Source organism: Desmodus rotundus, chromosome 3, assembly GCF_022682495.2.
Source record: "Desmodus rotundus isolate HL8 chromosome 3, HLdesRot8A.1, whole genome shotgun sequence".
In the NCBI taxonomy this organism is placed as follows: Eukaryota; Metazoa; Chordata; class Mammalia; order Chiroptera; family Phyllostomidae; genus Desmodus; species Desmodus rotundus.
The window spans coordinates 143,724,303-143,744,891 of NC_071389.1; the positions used below are offsets into that span (position 1 = coordinate 143,724,303).

At 36.9% G+C, this 20,589-nt stretch overlaps 1 protein-coding gene and 1 pseudogene across 4 annotated transcripts in view; one reads left to right on the top strand and one right to left on the bottom strand.

Moving 5' to 3' along the window:
* Positions 1-289: 289 nt before the first annotated feature.
* LOC128780548 (fatty acid-binding protein 5 pseudogene) lies at positions 290-6,977 on the top strand (annotated as a pseudogene).
* Positions 6,978-13,567: 6,590 nt separating this feature from the next.
* The window catches only part of MON2 (MON2 homolog, regulator of endosome-to-Golgi trafficking), a 108,821-nt gene continuing 101,799 nt past the window's right edge, over positions 13,568-20,589 (bottom strand). For all 4 annotated transcript variants that reach the window (XM_024576267.3, XM_024576266.3, XM_053921223.2 and 1 more), the window contains 2 exons: positions 19,982-20,064; positions 13,568-14,254 (listed from right to left, as the gene is read on the bottom strand). In XM_024576267.3, the coding sequence (XP_024432035.1) occupies positions 14,091-14,254; positions 19,982-20,064 (247 nt within the window). In that variant the 3' untranslated portion in view covers positions 13,568-14,090. The remainder of the gene's footprint in view (positions 14,255-19,981; positions 20,065-20,589) is intronic.

The following is a 20,589-nucleotide window of genomic DNA, read 5'->3' on the forward strand; positions in this document are numbered from 1 at the left end:
TGACTGGGCAAAGTGAGATCCCTAACTTCTCCCGGTCTTTGCCCGCAAAGAAGATGGCGGCACTCATCGCCGTCTAAGTGGACACGTTGTACTCTGACGGGGTTTAAAGTTTCCGGCACCTCCTTTCCTATCCGCAAGGACACAACCCTTTGCGCTCCACCCCGCGGCGTGGCCACGGTGCTACATTCCGAGAAAACTGGCGGGAAAGCTGCTGCACAGCTCGCTTTAATGCACAGGCTCCCGGAACTTGTGGGTTGCCTTTTTTCTTAAAGGCCAAGATTGGGAGAAGGCCGACTTCCACGAGCCAGATCTGCTGTCGTCCCAGACAAGTTACTTTTGCCTTCCACATAGGGATTTTCGGCGTAAATCATCTTAAAGAAAAAGCAAGCAGGGGTTGTCATATAAAATACAGAACGTCCGATTAAGTTCAAGTTCAGATAAGCGAATACTTCAGTATATGTGTGTCCCCTATATTTGGAAAAAAAAAAAAAAGATCTTAACTTCAGATCCAACTGGGCGTCCTGTATTTTTATCTGCTAAATCTGGCAATCGTATTCGTCATCACGCTCCAGAAAACCCAGACTACCCTGAACAGAGCAGAGGGATTGGAGAGCTCAGGTTGGGACTCACCGTGTGCACAGACTTTGTTCTTCTCATGGATGTCGGAGGGCTGAGGTCCAGACCACAAAATCTGGCGACAGCGCATAAAGGGGCATCCATGTAAAACTCCTCTTTGGAAAAATAAGATTTTTTTCCTCCTTCAACCAGCACAACATAGTGTTTAATGACAGATCCTCTCCGCCAAGAGACTTGTTGACAAAGATTACCAAATACTGTCTTTGATTTTCTTTTCTATTCTATATGGTATTAGTGACGGAACAGTTTCTTGAAGAACACGTTTTCAAATTAAAAGCATCCTGCCTAACATGTTTCAAAATAAATAATATGCAAATTAAGGAAAAAAATACACGCCCACTGACACATCTTAATGTTATGCTTATTCAAATTTTAAAGCAACTGCTGAAGGTAGTTTGCTTGGGATGTCCATTCCGAAATATTTCCAGTTAACATTTATGTATTTATTTTTGTGTGTATATAGGACACACCTACAATTAAATGTTTTATTTGGCGACGCATAAACAAGACTGTGCATCACAAAGATGCTTACGGCTACGTCTATAGAAACTTCTCCAGTAGTTCCATTACGATTCACACCACCTAGTCCTGATGAGCAATGACTGGACTGCCAAAATATGACTCCTCACTGTTTCTCTCACTGCACCGTGGACCACATTATCCTGCACCATAGCAAATGTCATTTAGCATAATGGCACAGATTTTCAAACAGTCCTTAGACAGTTGTTAGGTTTACACTATACAGACATATTACAGCAATGAAGTTTCCAACTAAATATAGTCATTACCCTCCTTTAACTGTGTAAGATTCATTTCCACAATTAACCTGTTTTTGACAGTGCTTATACCAATGCACTCATCATCCAGACACCATGTGCTACTAGAAACACTTTTTCTCCACCCATAATATCCAGAATCTAAGCATCCTTTCCAAATGTTACCTGCAGCTAATCAATCCTTCATCAGGATCTTACAGAAGGAAAATTGCAACAGCCTTCTATCTTAGCTGTCCCTACTTATAGTCCCTCCACTCTATCTTGCTTATAACTGCAAGTTTATCTTCGTTTTGTAATGTATTCCTAAAAATAATCACTCAAAACTCCTGTCATCTCAAATCTAAACTGTTTGGCTTTCATGGAATTTTATGAACGGACCTCAATTCCTCACCGGCAGTCCTGCTTCCCACAACGTAAGGAAATGCACTATCAGTTTTCTCACGGCTCAGGTATGCCTTGCTCACACCGTCTTTACCTGACATATCCTGCAGTATCCTTCGGAACCGTCCAAAATCGACCTTGCCATCAGGGCCCATGTTAAGTTCTATCTCCACCCCAGAGCCTTTTCATTTCTTTACTGACTTTCCTTCTTAATACTAACAATAATAATCTGAACCACAGAGGACTAGGCTGAGGTTCACTATTTTATGATTCCATATTCTACTGTACAGTGCTTGTTTTCCACAGTACTTTGAATATTTAAGGTCTTATATTCCCCGCAAAACTGTAAACTCCATGAGAGCAGAGTGTAAACCAATGACTAACACATGATAGGAATTAAAATGTTGAGGACTGGAGTACTTAATCATATACAATCTTGTATTTAGTATTATTTTATGTATGTGGTTTCCTCAACTAGCTATAAGCACCTAAGCGAACCTAAGGCATTCTGTTGCATACAGTAAAGACGCAGTTATGAGCAGAGAGTAGATTCTTAACATGCAGTGCTTGTCCCAGTAAAAGGCAAGAAATTGGTCCCTTTATGAGAAGTATAGGTCTTCTGCCCATCTTCAAGTGATATGTACCAAAAGTATATTTTATTTATGTGACACCCACCTAGCAATTACCATGTGCCAGGGACAGTGCTTCATAACACTCCTTTTTAAATCCTAATAAGGAACTCTATGAGTTAAACACTACTATTAACTCCATTTTACATGAAAAAAACCAAACAGGTTAACTAACTTGCTCTGGGTCTCACATCTAGGAAATGCCAGAGCTAGCATTTGAACTTAGAAAGTCTAGCCCCAGACTAGAGTCTTAACCACAATGCTCAAAATATCACAAACAAATCAGTAAGCTGTTTTAAACTGTCCTGGACCAATAATAAAAGCCCACTGCAGCTCCAGAGCTCATGGTCATTAGGCAATTTTTTTCTTCACAGTATTTGAAGTTCTTTGTTACGTTCAAGTATATTTGTTGCAACACCCATTCATAGAAATAGTAGTTGTATAAACAAATTTTAACTTCATTCTAGTAAGACTAAATTTTAATGGAGTGAAACTAGCACATAGTGGAGTGAACTGCTTCCGAAGCGAGACATGCTAATCTACACACTGTAGCTGTGTGACCTTAGGCAAGTTATTTCAACCTCTAAACCCTGACTTCCTTCTCTGCAAACTAAGTATAGTAATACTTACCTCGCAGGATTTCTGTGAGGATTATTATTCCTTATAGGACTAATGTAGGTACAGTCTGGGCTGATACATACTAGGTACTTCAGAAAAATTAAAATGAGAACTTAGAAAAATTATTATAACTACACCTGACTACTGGAATATTTTGTAGAAATTTTTCAGTATCATACATTACACAATTCAGGTTCTCAGAAAAAGAAAATTTAAAACAAATGATTTTTCTTTGCAAAGTGGAGGGATGGTCTAGCATTGCTAGACAGGCAGTATCAAAATTAGCTTCACTAAATTAAAAATAAATAGGAATGCTTATAAAGCAAAAGAAATAATTATAAGAGTCTAATCCACTAGAGGATTATGTTTTTGACCTGACCTAGAATTTTTTTTAAGTTCCATGTTTTTTGGCCTGGAATTTTAAATACGAAGTTCTACATCTGTTTTCTTTCCTAACTCAGATATATTTCATAATGTCCTTCTGTGTATTCTTTTTTCATTTTATATATTAGTAGTCTCAACAAAGCTCTCAAAACACACCTTTCTCATTCCATTTTATAAAACTTTCCAAATTAAAAGCATATGTAACCCATCTTAAACATATTTAAATCATTACTTACTAAGTCTTTGTTAAACAGACTCAGTGATATGGGGTATTACTAATGTGTTGAACTTAGTGAGAAAGCAAACACGAAGTACATTAAAGAAAAAGTGAATCATCGGTCATATCTGAAGGTAAATTCTCAAAGTGGTTACGATATTAAGTTATACTGAGAACACTAGCACTGCTAGACCGTAATTAAAAATCTAGAGTCATGCTCAGTGGTAACCGTAAAGCACATTAAGGATCTAGACAATCACAGCTGTAACTGTGCAGTTTTTGTGGAAAAAGTGTCCTTGACCGCAAAGAAAATCTGGGTTTGAGGCCGAGAGACTTTCAAGATTATAACACATAACTGATACATCTCAACAACATAAAAATTGCAGGAGAAAGTGTAACAACAGCAGTATTGCTTTCAAGAACTGCGTTGGGAGCTAAGAAAGAAACTCACAAAATTAGATAAATATATCCAGGCTGACACAAACACCATATGGGTAACTGCCTTAAGAGACAGGAGTTGTATGTTTTATGTTAAAATTATGACACAGAAGTAGTAAAGGCTGGAAAGCAAGTGCAATTTTCACAGTTGGGTCTCAAACCTAATATTTTATTTTATTTTTCTACATAAAAAGAGTAAGTTTGTAATATTATAGCTTTGGAATTTTTCTCATATGTAGTAAACTTCGTAGAAAGCAGAGTTGTTATATTGCAATAGTTTCCCAAGTAATGGCATGAATTTTATCTTTCCTGCTTGTACTATTTATTGAATGTTAGTCTAAAATAAAACAATGTAACTAAATTTGCAGCTAAATTTGTAACTAAATTTGAAAATGGTATCAAAATTCAAGGATACAATAATTTTCTTTTTCTTATCTGAGAGGCTAGAATCAATCAATCCCACAGTGTAATTAAAAATGTTTCAACTGCCCATATCTCTATCACTGTAAGCACCAAGCACATGGATACCAAAGGTATTCTGGAAAGACCTGGAGAGGAGTACTATAACATTCTAGGTCTTCCGTCAAAAGAATACTGCTTTTTAACAGAAAAATCAGAACAGTTGAAAGACATGGGCAATATGCTGCATCGAGTCTTCCTATTTGGAAAACACAAGTCTAAACTAGCTCAAAGCATCTGCCTCCAAAAACAAACAAAAGTTAAAACAACAAAAAAAACAACCCTAATATAAACTGATTTTAAAGGCTCCCTTTTGAGAAAACTGCTATGATCTCTCTATCCACGTAACGGAAAAGACATGATTATTGCAAGTTTAGCTGCTGAATTTGTCATAGTCAGCAATCCACTTTTGTGTGCATCCTCGCTGCTGAATCCTGTGGCTTCGAAAGACAGTCACAAATTACTTTAACTCGTCCAGCTATTTTATAACGTCAGGGAGACTTCACCTCTGCAAAAAAAAGCAACAGTGGCTACAGCAGAAGGTATTACCAGAGTCTCATTCAGTAGACAGTTGGCAGTGGTTCTACCACTGATAAGTGACATCTCTTGAATAAGGTATAGGTGAAATTAGAGGAAGAGCTGAAAGAAAAGAGGCAGAGAATGTAGGAGATGAATGAAAGAAAAAAATGAGAAAAAGTAGGTAAAAGTATAAAAAAGAAGGTAAGATAAATGTAAATTTTTTTGAAGGAAGAAGGGAAAGAAACTGATGGGAGAAAAAGGGAGAAAAATATGTACTCAAAGGTCTTAATTAGGTTATAGTATTACATTATCAAAACCGACTTGACTCGCCACGCTCCTAGAACAGGACTCCTCTTCTCTGGCTGCCCGCACGCCTCCCGCGCCTACCATGGCCACCTTTCAGCAACTGGTAAGAAGCTGGCGCTTAGTGGAGCGCAGAGGCTTCGATGAGTACAGGAAGGAACTGGGTGTGGGAATGGCTCTGCGGGAAATGGGTGTCATGGCCAAACCAGACCCTACCATTACTTTTGATGGCAAAAACCTCACTGTAAAAACTGAGAGCACATTGAAGATGACACAGTTCTCATGTAACCTGGGAAAGAAGTTCAAGAAACTGCAGGTGATGGCAGAAAAACTCAGACCGCCTGCAACTCTGTAAACAGCGTATTGGTTCAGTATCAGGAGTGGGATGGGAAGGAAAGCACAATTGCAAGAAACCTGGAAGGCGGGAAAATGGTGGTGGGATGCGTCATACACAATGTCACCTGTACTCGGATATGTGAAAAAGTTGAGTAAAAATTCTATCATCCTTTTGGACAGTAATTAGCTGGACAGGATGATTGGACAGGATAAACAGCTCAGTTCAATGACCAAACTTCTCCATGCTTCCCCCCCCCCCCGACATTACTGTTCTATTATCTTCATCACAAACATTTTACATGCAACTATTTCCAAGTGTTAGTTTAATTAGGACCAACCCTTTGGTTAGTAAATAAATGTATGTTTATGCTAAAACAACAACAAAAACAACTTGAGCCTGGCTGGTGTAGCTCAGTGGATTGAGTGCGGGCCTGTGAACCAAAGGGTTGTTGGTTTGATTCCCAGTCGGGGCACATGCCTGGGTTGCAGCCCAGGTTCCTGGTGAGGGATGCATGAGAGGCAACCACACATTGATGTTTCTCTCCCTCTCTTTCTCCCTTCCTTCCCCTCTCTCTAAAAATAAATAATAAAAGCTTTAAAAAAAACTTGAGACTTCTGGTCAAGATGAAGGTGGTGGCACAGGTGAACAAAGGTGGTGGCACAGGTGAACATGCCTTGCTTCCTCACACAACCACATCAAAATTACAACTAAAATATAGAATAACCATCATTTACGACCTTCAAAGGTCGAGTTGAATGGAAGTTTGACAACGACAGAATTAAAGGAACTATATCCATCCAAACTGATAGGAGGGGTGGAGACCCAGAACAGGCTGGTGGATAAAAGTTTGGGAGGGATATCTTGGGAACAAGGAAGCAGCCCCACACCAGGACCCCCAGCCCAGGGTTCCAGTACCAGGAAAGTTAGTTCCCAAAACTTCTGGCTGCAAAAACCAGTGGGGATTGAGTGGAAGAAACTTCTGGAGTCCTAAGAAGTTCCTCTTAAAGAACCCACACACGGACTTACTCAGACTCACTGCCTCTGAGCTCCAGCACTGGGGTAGCAGCTTGAAAGGCACCAGAGGCATACAGGGAGGAACTGAAGTGTGTGGCATCAAGGAGAGAGCTGGGAGACAGCTTCCTCACAGACAGAAAGGCAGGCAGAGGCCGTCATCCCTTTTCCGAACCCTCCCCAAGAGAGCCACATAGCTGACAGGTGGGCGCTATATCTGAGACTCCATCAACCTGGCTAACACTGTTTGCCCCACCCTGGAGATCCCCTGAGACTCTGTCCAACCTAGTTTACTCCCCCTCCCCCGCCCTGACTCAAGCTGTTAACAGTGGTTTTTCCATATGAATGGCTGGTTTTGGTTCACACTTCACAACTTTCTAAATCCTCTCAAAGAAGCAGAGGCTGGCCTCAGTCAGTCCCCAGCCCCCATACCTCTTGCTAAATGGTCCCAGGCCTGACACTAGGCGCCACTAGCCAAGCTTCACAGCTTGACTTTGCCTGGGAAACTCCAAGCCCAGAACAAGTAGCAGGCATCTCAGATTGCTTTATAGCTCAGGCAGGGTGGCTCCGGACAAAACACAGGTCAGAGCTGACCTGTGCACTACCCGGGAAACCTCAGAGCCTGTGCATCCACCAGTGGACAGCTACAGACCACATCAGAGCACCACCACTCTGCTCCTGCACAGCTGATCCTGCATAGAATTTGAAGGTTGGTGGTCAGGGGTCACAGCCAGTCCTTGCAGCTGACTGGCCTGGGTAAATCCCTTCCATTGATCTTCCAACAGCAATCAAGACTCAACTATAAGAGGAGAGTATACTCGGCCCACACGAAGGGTGCACCTTGAATACCCAGCTTGGATGATAGGGGATGCTGCGCCACTGGACCCTACAGGACACCTACTACATTAGGTCACACTGCCAAGACAGGGAGTCGTAGCAGCTCTATGTAATTGGTAAGAAACAAACTCATGGAGGCTGCCAAAATGAGGAGACAAAGAAACATGGCCCAGTTGAAAAAAGAGATCAAAACTCCAGAAAAAGAACTAAACAAAATGGAGATAAGCAATATATCAGATGCTGAATTTAAAACACTGTTATAAGGATGCTCAAGGAAATTAGTGAGGACCTCAACAGCATAAAAAAGATCCAGTCAGAAATGAAGGATTCACTAATTGAAATAAAGAACAACTTACAGGGAAACAACAGTAGAGTGGATGAAGCTGAGAATCAAATCAATGGTTTGGAACATAAAAGTAAAAAACAACCAATCAGAACAACAAGAAGAAAAAAGAATCCAAAAAAACAAGGATAGTGTAAGCAGCCTCTGGGACAACTTCAAGCATTCCAACATTCGCATCATAGGGGTGCCAAAAGGAGAAGAGAAAGAGCAAAAAACTGGAAATCTATTTGAAAAAATAATGAAAGAAAACTTCCCTAATTTGGTGAAAGAAATAGACATGCAAGTCCATGAAGTACAGAGTCCCCCAAACAAGATGGATTCAAGAGGCCCACTCCAAGACACATCATAATTAAAATGCCAAAGGTTAAAGAATCTTAAAAACAGCAAGAGAAATGTGGAGAGTTTCCTACAAAGGAGTTCCCATAAGACTTCCAGCTGATTTCTCAAGAGAAACTTTGCTGGCTGGCTGGGATTGGAAAGAAGTATTCCAAGTGATGAAAAGCAAGTACCTGCAACTTAGATTTCTCTATCCAGCAGAGATATCGTTTAGAATGGAAGGGCACATAAAGTGCTTCCCAGACAGGGTAAAGCTAAAGGAGTTCGTCACCAAAGCATTATTATATGAAATGCCGAAGGGACTCATTTAAGAAAAAGAAGATCAAAACTATGAACATTAAAATGGCAATAAATACCTAACTACCAACAACTGAATCTAAAAAATAAACTAAGCAAACAAGCAGAACAGAAACAGAATCACAAATATGGAGAACATTGGGATGGTAGCCAGTGGGGAGTGGCAGTCTGGCACAATGAGGGAAAAGGTGAAGGGATTAATAAGTACAGACTGATGGTTACAGAATAGCCAGGGGGGTGTAAAGAGTAAGTATAGAAAATGGAGTTGTCCTATATGCATGAACCAGGGACAGGAACAAAGAAGGGGGAATCACCGGAGGGAGTGAGGGGTGCTGGGTGGAGGGGCCCCAAAAGGGAAATTGGGACAAGCAAAATAGCATAATCAATAAAAAATAATAATAATAATTAAGAAAAAACAACTTGAATACGTATCCTAAGTATGTCATGAAATAAACTTTAAAATCAAACTCTGTATTTTTTCTCCAAGAATTTTGTGAAAACTCACTGATTGTTATCTGTTTTAAAGATTAAATAACAAAGCCTCTGAAAAGTTAACATGCCTAAAGTTAAACAAGACGCAGAGCCTCTGCTACTCACTGCCTCACAATTGGTTCAGATTAATAAGAACAATTATATTCACAAAAGAACTGACTGCATGCCCCTTTAAAAAAAGCCAATATTGCCAGTGCATTCAAAATTACTAGCTATGTACTGAATTGACATGTAACTCCTCTGAAATACTTTTTACATAAATTAAGATACAAAGACATTATAAGTTTTTTCCCAATCTATAAATACTTTTCATTCTAATTTAGCACCAGTGTACTTGCCAGAGACACAAAAATTTTAATGCAAGTGCTTCTAAAGTATTTACCACTTTCCCATAATATATAAACTGGTAACACACCATGTGCTATGAACTCCCCTTCATTCATTCTATGAATGGTAATTTTTTAAAAAAAGCAAAAGTCACTATAATAATATAGATAAATGCAACTCAAAACCACTAAGCATACAGTAAAAGGTGGCACTTTACACAAGATCAGCATATCTGCAAAAATGCCAAACCTATTTAAGTAGGAATCTAAAGAACACACAAGGTAATGCTTTCAGGAGACCATTTTTGTACACATCTGTGGTACTTTTCTATAAAAAAAAAACAACAGAAATTCACAATATTCTTGGTCTGGACATTGTTTCATTCTAGGGGCTTCTAAATTTCCACTATGAATTTCTATAGCAATCGCAGGTAGGTAGGTCCCTGAAAGTATTCCGCCCTCACCAGACAGACTTCACCTACAGTAGTCCATTTTCGGGACTCTGGTTGCCCATTTGAAGTATTCTACATTTAATAAGAACCTATTAGTCATTATATATAATAACTACACTGTCTTTCATTAACATGAGTGTAATACTTTTGTTTTCTAACATTATTCAATAATTTATACTGTTTCATTCTTAGTTTCTCAACTAACACTAGCCAAATGGTTACCTGGAACCAGTGGTACCGAATTGCGACAATGAACAGAATACTCTAAATTTGTAAGAGAGGACAAATAACTTAGCTGTTTTTTTTTTTATTAGCTTGTTACACAACTGTGTATATGCTATTCTTTTTTAAAAAACATTTTATTTATTTATTTTTAGAGAGAGGGGAAAGGAGGGAGAGCAACATGATTGGTTGCCTCACACACACTTCCAACCAGGCACATGGTCCACAAGCCGGGCATGGGCCCTGACCAGGAATCCCACCAGTGACCCTTAGCTTTGCCAGATGGCGCCCAACCCACCCAGCCAAGCCGGTCAGGGCAAGTACATATATGCTGTTCTTCAGAATAAAAAATATATGCTTCATTGTTCACCTTTTCCTTCTGTGTAACATATAGTTTAAGGAATATAGCAAGAATTGAATTAATAATTATATATGGGAAAAACAGGTAAGAAACAATACAGCTGTTAATACAATAAAATAAAAAATGAAAGCAAGTGAACAGTGGTTCTCTCTAAAGCAGACTTTTATGCATTTTCTTTTTCTTTTGGCACTTAAACAGGTTCCTAATAAGTAAATGTTACAAATGTATACAGTAAAACTAACAAAACATTAACACCGATTACAAAGAAGTACTAAATAAAACACTACAAAATGACCCATTCTTTCCCTTTTCGGCAGTGGTAGCATTAAAAAAACCTTAAAAGTAAGCTATTCTTTCCTGGCTGGGTAGCTCACTTGGTTAGAGCATCGTCCTGATATGCCAAGCTTGCAGGTTTGATTCCCATCAGGGAACATAAAACAATCAACCAATGAATGTATAAGTAAGTGGAACAACAAATCTCTCTCCTTCTCTCCCTTCCTCTCTCTCCCTAAAATCAATACATTTAAAAATTTGATTTAAATAAATTTTCAATAAATTTGTTTTTAAAATAAAAAAAATAAAAAGTAAGCTGTTCCAAGTTAAAATTTTTAGTTTGTTTCCTTTATAACTGAAATAATCAGAAAAGGAGTTTAATCCAATTGTTAGCAGATGTCTGTTGTCCAGCAATCTATATATCAGAAGGGACCCAAAAGACCTGGTATTTATTTATTTAAAATTACGTATTTATTCTTACATGCTTAAACTTCAGTCACCTTCGAAGTACTCTGCAATTGGTGCAGTACACCTACTGAGACTTTTCTACTGCTCAGAACAGTTTTTGAATTCGTTGACTTTGATGCCTTCAGTGCTTCTGCCATTTTTTTGTTTCACCTCTTCCACATCGGCAAAACATTTTCCTTTAAGGGGAAACAGAAAAGTCACCAGGGGTGAGATTGGGTGAATAGGGAGGGTGGGGCACGGGAGTCATGCTATTTTCGGTCAAAAACTGCCAAACACTCAGCGCGGTGTGGGCAGGTGTGCTCGTAATAACCCATCATGAAATGGGCAAACATGTTGTGTCTTCAAAAAAAATTCACTGAAGCTGAATACAGCCTCTCATAACAGTGCCAGCTGGTGCACTGATACAGATGGGTTCCTAGAATACTCACCTAGTGGAGGAAGCCTGTACTACAACGGGCCCCCCTCCAGAAGATTATTCTGGGGTTTTTTGCTGATTGGTCCTCCCTCATATAAGACAGGCACTGTCAGTGACAAAAGGTGTTAATGTGGAGGCTTAAAAGTTATGCCTAAAGGACATTATTACTACTGTTTCATGGACTAATCAGAATCTCAATTGTCCTGCAAAATGATCTTAGCTTGGGCAGCTTCATTTTTGAATCTCCTAGTATGTGGTAATCTCCCATAGCCCAATTCTTCTAGTCACTGAAGAAGTCAATCCATATCAACAAGACAAGGGTGACATGTTACCTCCCAGGTATCAGGATATTTTAGAAGATGTAGCCTAGAGGACTGCTTGACTCAAGGGAATAAATTACCAGTAGTGAGAGATATTCTAGGAGGAAAAACCTATCAAATTATACCACCAAGGGGGTGGCCCACTTTGCTTGTCATTAAGACTGCCACTGATTACTATATTATATGGTATTTATACATTCACCAAATTTATGTATTGAGCTGTAGGGTATGGTGCTGGTATTGAAAGCTAATACAATATTAGTAAACCACTCAGTTTATATAAATATATGTACACACCTTTGACTCACATTTAACTTCCACTAGAGCATAATACTAATTGTAATTGATCTGTTATTTCTCAAGAATAGACATATTTTTACTTCATCTAAATTCTTGGCAGTATTTTTAACATGTTACTGATCTGGTATACTACCCTTGTTATTCTATCTCAATACTTTACCAGTGATACACATATTTTTCTACTTTCCAATTTAACATAGCCAAATATAGGAAGTAAACTAAATACACAGCTGGAGAAACTATCCTTTACAACTTTCTTTAAGGAAAATGCTGAAGACAGAATATAAGAAATCCTATTTTTTACGTGAAATTATAAAATAGAAATTCATTAATTCGTGTAAAAAAATACTATCCCCTCAAAAAAAGATGCAACCATGTGTTTACAAATAATAGAGCAAATTATTACACAACTACAATAACCTCAGTTTTATCTCATTCATTATTTAATTCTAATATCTTCTCAGTTTTATAAATATGCTGGAGAGGCCTTATTATTAAAATCGAAGGCCTCCCAGCACACTAAAATGAGACCATTATGATTTTTATGAAAAATAATTATTTTAAATGTCCTTGAGTCTTACATAGATGATTATGAAAATTTAACTCAGAAGAAAAGTATAATAGCATAATCCATAAAATAGAAAATTCAGTAAGCTACGTCAGTTTTTTAAGGACCAGTTAAGTCAATGTACTCGGGGACTTTTCTTCTTCACTAGGGTAGGAAAGTGAAACAAAATTAGCATTTTTCTCCATAACAGAAAGTTTGCTGTACTTCTAAATGCTTCTCTATCTCCAAAAATACACTTCTCATTGTTTTAGAATACATACACATTTTGTATTTGTGGGTCAGCAGACTTATCTCTCTTCTTGAGAAAACACTATAAAATGAAGCACTGAAGTGAACAAAACCTTACAAGTAAAATTTCAGGAAATCTGAAATCATTTTGCCTGATTCATAATTCAAAGGCAGTGATAAATGTTGTTAGTCAGTGGGGAAAAATCAGTACAAATGTAAAATATGAAAGTCTTAAAATCCAGACAGCAAATATAAAAACAGACAGACTTATGTAAAAGCTGGGAGAGACATTTAAAGAAATGAGGTATGATGGAATCATAGTGCTACAATATATCTCAGTGTATTAAGTTAACAACCTGTACTTCAAAGTTGCAAAATCAGCAAATCATAAATTATTTGCTGCTATGTTCACATGGCCTTTCTGGGCAGATGTAGTCACTAGCAACTACATTTAAAATAATCATTAAGCTAACTGCACGATCGTATGGTGAGCATATGTGCCGCTTAAGAAGGCAAATTATAAGTAAAAATGTAAGCAAACAATTTTATATTAATAATAAATACAGCATTAAGCATTTAACATTATCAGTATTTTAAAATTTTAAATAATAAATGCAACTATTTTATACAGAACTGTACCATTTATTATACACACAAGTATATCAGTTCCTTTTGTTTACAAAGGCTGGTTATAGATAATATGGAATGTTACAGTACCATCTTGCATAAAATTTTATTACACTTTTGTATTTGAAAAAGGGCACAAAAACACCAGCCTAATAAATCTGACTGAATGAAATATCTTTTCTTTCTTTTTAAAAAGTACATCATTAACACATACACCACAAACTGTACATAAGCTCACTTTTAAACCACCAACTGAAGAAGATATGGTAGCAGGTATGTTGTGTAGTAACTATCCCTCTCATCGGTTTAATTTATTAAAGGCTGACACTGATTCTCATTCAGGAACCTTTGTTGATAAGCTTGTGATATGAATTACTGAACTCAGGCAAGTAGAGTTTACAGGAGGCCAACGACAGCTGCCAGGAATTATTTGCGGTAAGAAATGCCTTCTCACAGAAGACTCACTGAGGAGGGGCAAACGTTCGTTAGATATCTTCTTCAAATTTATTGTAGCCGGTCAAGATTCTCCATTTTGAACTTTGGACGCTGGTGGCTGCATGAAATCCTTAAAGGGAACCAGTGCCTCTTTAAGTGCAGAGCAGACTTCGGAAGACGAGCAGGCGATGCATTCTACTAGAGTTGGGTATAAGGCAATTACTTGCGCCCAAGTATTTCCATCAACTGTAATGCAGAAATACAAAAACCTCAAAAAGGTGGATTAAATATCAGAGGCAATCCAATGAACATAAACACAATCCTTTAAAGTCAATGTAAAGAAAAAGATTCTAAATTATATGGAGATTCCACAATCTTTTTTAATCTCTGGAAGATTTCCTGCAATATTTGATAAAATATGGTCAGTGGGCAGATACATCAATGCCAACAAATTTGTTACATTTTAAATGATACTGCAATTTTTGAAGGCCTTGGAAGCTAACTCAAGTAACTTATATAATTCAAACCTTAGTCATTTTCAATGTAACTGCCAGAGAATATAGTGTACATTTCAAGAACAATTAGAAAACAGTTCGTTTTTTATGTAGTGATAAATATAAGCATATTAAATGATTTTCCCTGTACTGTCCTTGATACTGATTTTAATTTAAATGACCACACACAGATTCATTCTTGTGCTGTTTGATAATCTTTGATGTATATATCATTTACACTTAAACTGCAGTGAGGAAGGACTATCTGAACAACTAGTACAGCTGAATGATATTTAGAGAGAATGGACAAAATTGTTATATCCCAATTTCCTTATATTCTGAGATCATATTATACATATGATACTTCTATTTTCCTGTAAGTATTGCACATATTATTGAGTGCAATAATAAAACATGCTAGTACATTTTTCTTACTTATGTATATGACACTGTGGAACAACTCTAAGTCTGAGACACAATATAGTATGAAAAGCGAGAATACCACACTGTGCTTAAGGAGCTTTGGTTTTATTTTCCACTCCAGCTTACCGAGTGCCTAAAAACTTTTCTGAAGTAAGGCAGTGCTGGGTCTCCCTAATCAAGTCATATAATTTCTCCTTATCTCAACTTCTGCTGTAGAATAAAGGAGTGTAAACCAGCGTTCTCAAAGTGACTTCTTAAAAAATTCATGGTCAAGTAAGTTTGGCAAATGTCTATTTTGGGGATTCATAATTCACATGAATTTATTAAAGGTTTATAGTAAAAGAACAGCTTTAATTTTATCTAATCCAGGGTTTCCAAAGTTAATTTGATTATGAAATTGTTTTCATTCAGTACGTGCTGACATAACTCATGACCGCTAATATTCATTCCTTAGTACATATCCTGGGAAATGCTGACCCGTTAATTTCATCCCTTCTCCACCCAAACGGGGGCTTCCTTGGAGTGGGGGTGGAAAGAAGAAAACGGGAGTGGGACTGGTGGGTATTAGTGAGGGAGGGGATATCAGGCCAAAGCTGTTCTGATATTATCTGCTTTATATGTTGGGAATCTGTATCAGATTTCATTTATAAAAAGAATTTTGCTGCTTAATAGAAAACAAACAAAACATTTAACAACCACTGGTCAAAAAAATTTTAAACAGTCTGCTCTAGCTGCCTTCTGTGATACTTTCCATTACTAATTTAACCAAAGATTGCATAGAGAGGATTCTGGGGAAATGGTGGAGTAGGAAGTACCAGAAATCTGTCACTGGCAGGATCTGTTTGATGCCCCTATTATGAATGGAACTCTGAAGTCTACTGAGGGCTTGCAATTTCCAGCGGAAGACTTGCACAGTTTACTGCAGTGAATTTTGGTCAGTGTCAGCTCTTAGCACAGTAGCCGCTACGCAGCCCTCACCCCAGCCATGTGGTAGGCAGCTGCGCACATGTTCCTGAAGCACCTTTGCCCACAGCTTCCAGGAGGCCAATGTCTATGAAAACAACCCCCCACATCCTCCAAATACTATGATTTCTGTGCTCTAACCGCTGCTTCTGATCACAGAGATACAGACACAGAGGCTTCAACAACAACAAAAAAAACAAGTAACTCAATTAAAAGATGGACTTGAATTGACATTTCTCCAAAGGAGTATTTAAATGGCCAATAAAACACATAAACAGATGCTCAACATCGCTAATATCAGGGAAATGGAAATCAAAACTACAATGAGATACCACCTCATACTCATTAGAATTGCTATAAAAAACAGAAAAGAACAAATGTTGGTAAGAATATGAAGAAATTGGACCCTTGTTCATTGTTGGTGGAAATATCAAATGGTATAGCTGCTCTAGAAAACAGTATCATGATTCCTCAAAAAATAAAAAATAGAATTACCATATAATCTAGCAATTCCACTTTTGGATATATATATACCCCAAAGAATCAAAAGCAGGATCTTGAAGAGATATCTGTGCACACATGTTTATAGCAGCATTATTCACAATAACTAAGGCAATGGAAGCAACCTAAGTGTCCACCAATGGATGAATGGATAAGGAAAATGCAGGGGGGCAGGTGTGTACATGCAAAGAATGTAATATTATTCAGCCTTAAAAGGAAGGAAATTCTGCAATACGCTACAATATAGATGAACCTTCATGACATTATACTAAGTGAAATAAGCCAGTCACAAAAAAAACTAATAATGTATGACTCAACTTACAGGAGATACTCAGAGTAGTTAAAATCATACAGACAGAAAGTAAACTGGTCACTGTCAGATGGGAAGAACAGGGAATGGGGAGTTACTGTTTAGTAAGTATAGAGTTTCAGTTACAAGATAAAAAGAGTTACAGAGATGGATGGTGCTGAGGGCTGCAGAACATTATAAATGTATTTAATACCACTAAACACTACACTTAATAATGGCTAAGATGATAAATTTTATGTGTATCTTACACAATAAAAAATTGAAAAGAAAAAAGATTGCACAGATTGAAACCTATCTAGATTGCCCCAATGGTTCATTACAGGAAAATACAGAAATACATCATTTAAGATAACATCTTAAACTCTGGAGAAGCTACTAGCATTTTTTAAATTAAAGTATTTTTTAAAAACTCACCATAGATATTGGTGGGCACTTTGGACCTAACTATCAGAAAAAATGAAAAAGCTGTATGTATTGATATGAAAGCTTCTTCATGATATTTTATGAAGTGAAAAAAAGTTCTGAACAGTAGGTATAATATGGGGCACATTCATACGTGTTAAAAACTAGGGGCATATTGAAGTATACATTTTGTATTTATATAATAAACTTATGGAAGGGTCCAAAAACTAATAAAAATGGTTGCCTATGGTGAGGTAAGAACTGGTCAGATATAGAATAGAGGAAAAGATCTTAAGACTTTAAAATTTTTTCCTTCTATATCTTTTCATATTTTTGAACCATGTGTATGTTTACTGCCTATTCAAATTTTTAAATAAAGATCAACTAAAAATAAGTCCAACAAATGCCTCCTCTTCCAGTAGAAAACCCTAAAACAAATAACCAATGTGCTAAACAGATGTTGGTTATACACTGGTTCCAACCTTGTAGCCATTCTCCTGAATTAATTTTGAGCTGGTTATGAGCAGCGCAACATATATCTGCTGAGAAGGCCTGGCTTTGCCTAAGTTATCTTCTTTTTTTTCTGTTTCTTAATGAAGCTTATCATACCTTTTTATATGTTATTATATCATCTTCATCATTTATGGTTACATTTAAATTAAATTTTCACTTCATATGCCTAGAGGCGTAACTTAAACAATTTTTAACATTAATAACTACAGTGCCCTATCCATGGCCCATTGGCTTTGTTAAAAAAATAAAAATAAAAAGGTTGCTGAGTCTTCTTTCCTTCCCTTTTCTTCCTTTATACAAATTCTCGTTAAATTCTTGACAGCTGTCTAAAGAGCACACCAAACAATGAAAGTACTATTCACTGAAATGTACTGGTTATATTTAATATATCTATAGCAATAACATGGGAAATAGAGAATTTCCTGTTTATGGAAATTAATTATAATATATTTTAAATAATCAAATTCTATCTTGTAATCTAATAAAGACTTTACTGACTGATCTCTAGAAAGTCAATGCATGGTTTCCCTCTCTGAAAAATCAACCAGAGTGTCTTTTTATAAGAACTCAAATTTGAGGTTGATATGACGAATTCAGGACATTGCTCCAGGATTTTTCTTAGAAATTCTGCCCTTCCCTTTGGGTTGAATAAATATTAAGTCTATTGCCTCTTAAGATTTCATATCACATTCACCTTTTCTAGGCCAAAGTTATCAATGGGTAGATTTTGAAAACAGAAGAATATGTATTTATTTTAATTATATAAAAACGGACAGAAACAAATATCTTGTGACTCAGTTATTAGGAACTTCCTTTTTTCTTTGGTATTAAAAGTAATACTGCTTAAAGTGCCAGTGACCTAAGGTGCCAAAATGTACCGTATTTTTTGGACTGTAAGATGCATCCCCACCAAATTTGGGAGAAAATGGGGGTGCGTCTTATAGTCCGAATGTAGCTTACCTGGCCTTGGGGGGCGGGGAGGGTAGCAGTGGAGCGGGTTTTTTTTTTTCCTATTTTCCTCCTCTAAAACCTAGGTACATCTAATGGTCCGGTGCATCTTATATTCCGAAAAATATGGTATATCAATACACTTCCCTATTTAACAAAGTCTGGTTGTATATAAAAGTCAGCTGAACCAGTGTGTTTAGCGACACAACTGACATATTCTGGTGCTAGCTCTTTACCTTGTCCTGGATCAGTACCAAACTCTTAGGATCAGTGGCTGGTCCAACAAAGCAGTTGTAGAGGATTTAAAATATTAGAACAGAACATGGTCCAAAAAGCCTCTTAAAAACTTTTCAATTTAAGGGTAGTGAATCATGTACAACTGTAATACAAATAGGATAGACAAAGGTACATATAAAAGAGCTAGAAATTCAACAAAAAGAGAAGTCATTTACCTTTAAGGATTAAAAACAGGCTCAAAAGTGGTGTAATACTTGAACTGGGTGGATGTAGGCAGAAGAATGAAATAAGCAAAGGGTTGGGAATACCTGGGAACTCAGAATTTCCCACTAGTCCTCATGTGCCCTACTGGGAGAGCAGGGCACGTGGGGTGTGATGGGAGGTCAAGCATTAGTTAAGAATGGAGTCAGACAGTCCTCTTCACACATTTGGTAGGTAACGGTAAGTGAAAACAAGTACTTTTGTTTTGTTTTACAAGAATGAGAAAATGAACGGTCAGATATACTTTTGGAAAAATCATTTCTGGTAATTACGTAAACAATAAATGGGATAGGAATGAGTAACAGAAAGGGAAAGTAAATGAGAAAGGGCTATAAAAATGATTCGTAGTTAGTTATACAGTTTATCTCTATACAGTAAATCAGTACAAGTATGGAATGGAAGCCTCCCCCCACTTTAAAAAATAAATTGTCCATGCAACACCCTGAATTCAGACCAACTTATTAAAAAAAATAAAGATAAAATATTACAAGTTAATTTTACTTAATTTACATCTTTTTTTTTTTTTTTTTTAGATTTTATTTACTTTTAGAGAGAGGGGAAAGGAGGGAGAAATAGAGGGAAAGAAACATCAATGTGTGAGAGATACATCGATAGGTTGTCTCTCGCAGGCCCCCAAATGGGAACCTGGCTGGCAACCCAAGCACGTGCCCTAAAAAGAAACCGAACCAGCAACCCTTTGGTTTGCAGGCCTGAACTCAATCCCTTGAGCCACACCAGCCAGGGCACTTAGTTGACATCTTAATGGACTTGGTTCTTAGCTGTCCTAAAGACTAGAGAAAAAGAAAGTCTAAAAGCTGTTATTCTCCTAAAATTCAGTTAACTTAATAATAATACAAAAGTACATCACAAATTGAACATAAATGTTATGAGTTTAGAATAACTGAGTTTCTAAACACTTACCATTCTCAGGCTGAGTTTTCTTAAGTGAGTCAATGAGAGTACTGACTGCTTTTAAAACAAATATGATTTCAGTTACTTGTTGCCTAAAAAAGAAATAGGAAATTATTCCCATCAAGATTTTAAGATATGCCATATGTGTTTTTTACTGTGTTTATACAAATAGATGAACTTTGGGGAAAACAGAGTATAATGCAAACTTAATGTTAGTTTTAAATTCTTATAAAAGAAAAATAATTCTATTAACATATATACTTTAATGTGCATATAACATAAACAGTTATTCTAACCATTAATTATCAATTTTAAAAAGGGGAGAAGCAATCCACTCATGTAAATCTAAATTTATTTGTAAGATATTTCATGTAACTACTTAAAATTAAAGAATTTTTATAATATACGCTTTTAAAACTTTACCGCAAAAGATTTTTTTTTTTTATTTTTAGCTTATTAGTACTAGGAAGGATTTGACAAAGGTTAAATGGAAATAAAGGCTACTATTACTTCGTAGCCCATATTTTCATCTCCCTGTTTAAAAGTATGTTTAAAGTTACAATAGTGTTTTTATTTCACATTCTAATACAAGTAACATGCTCAAAATCAGTTCTAAG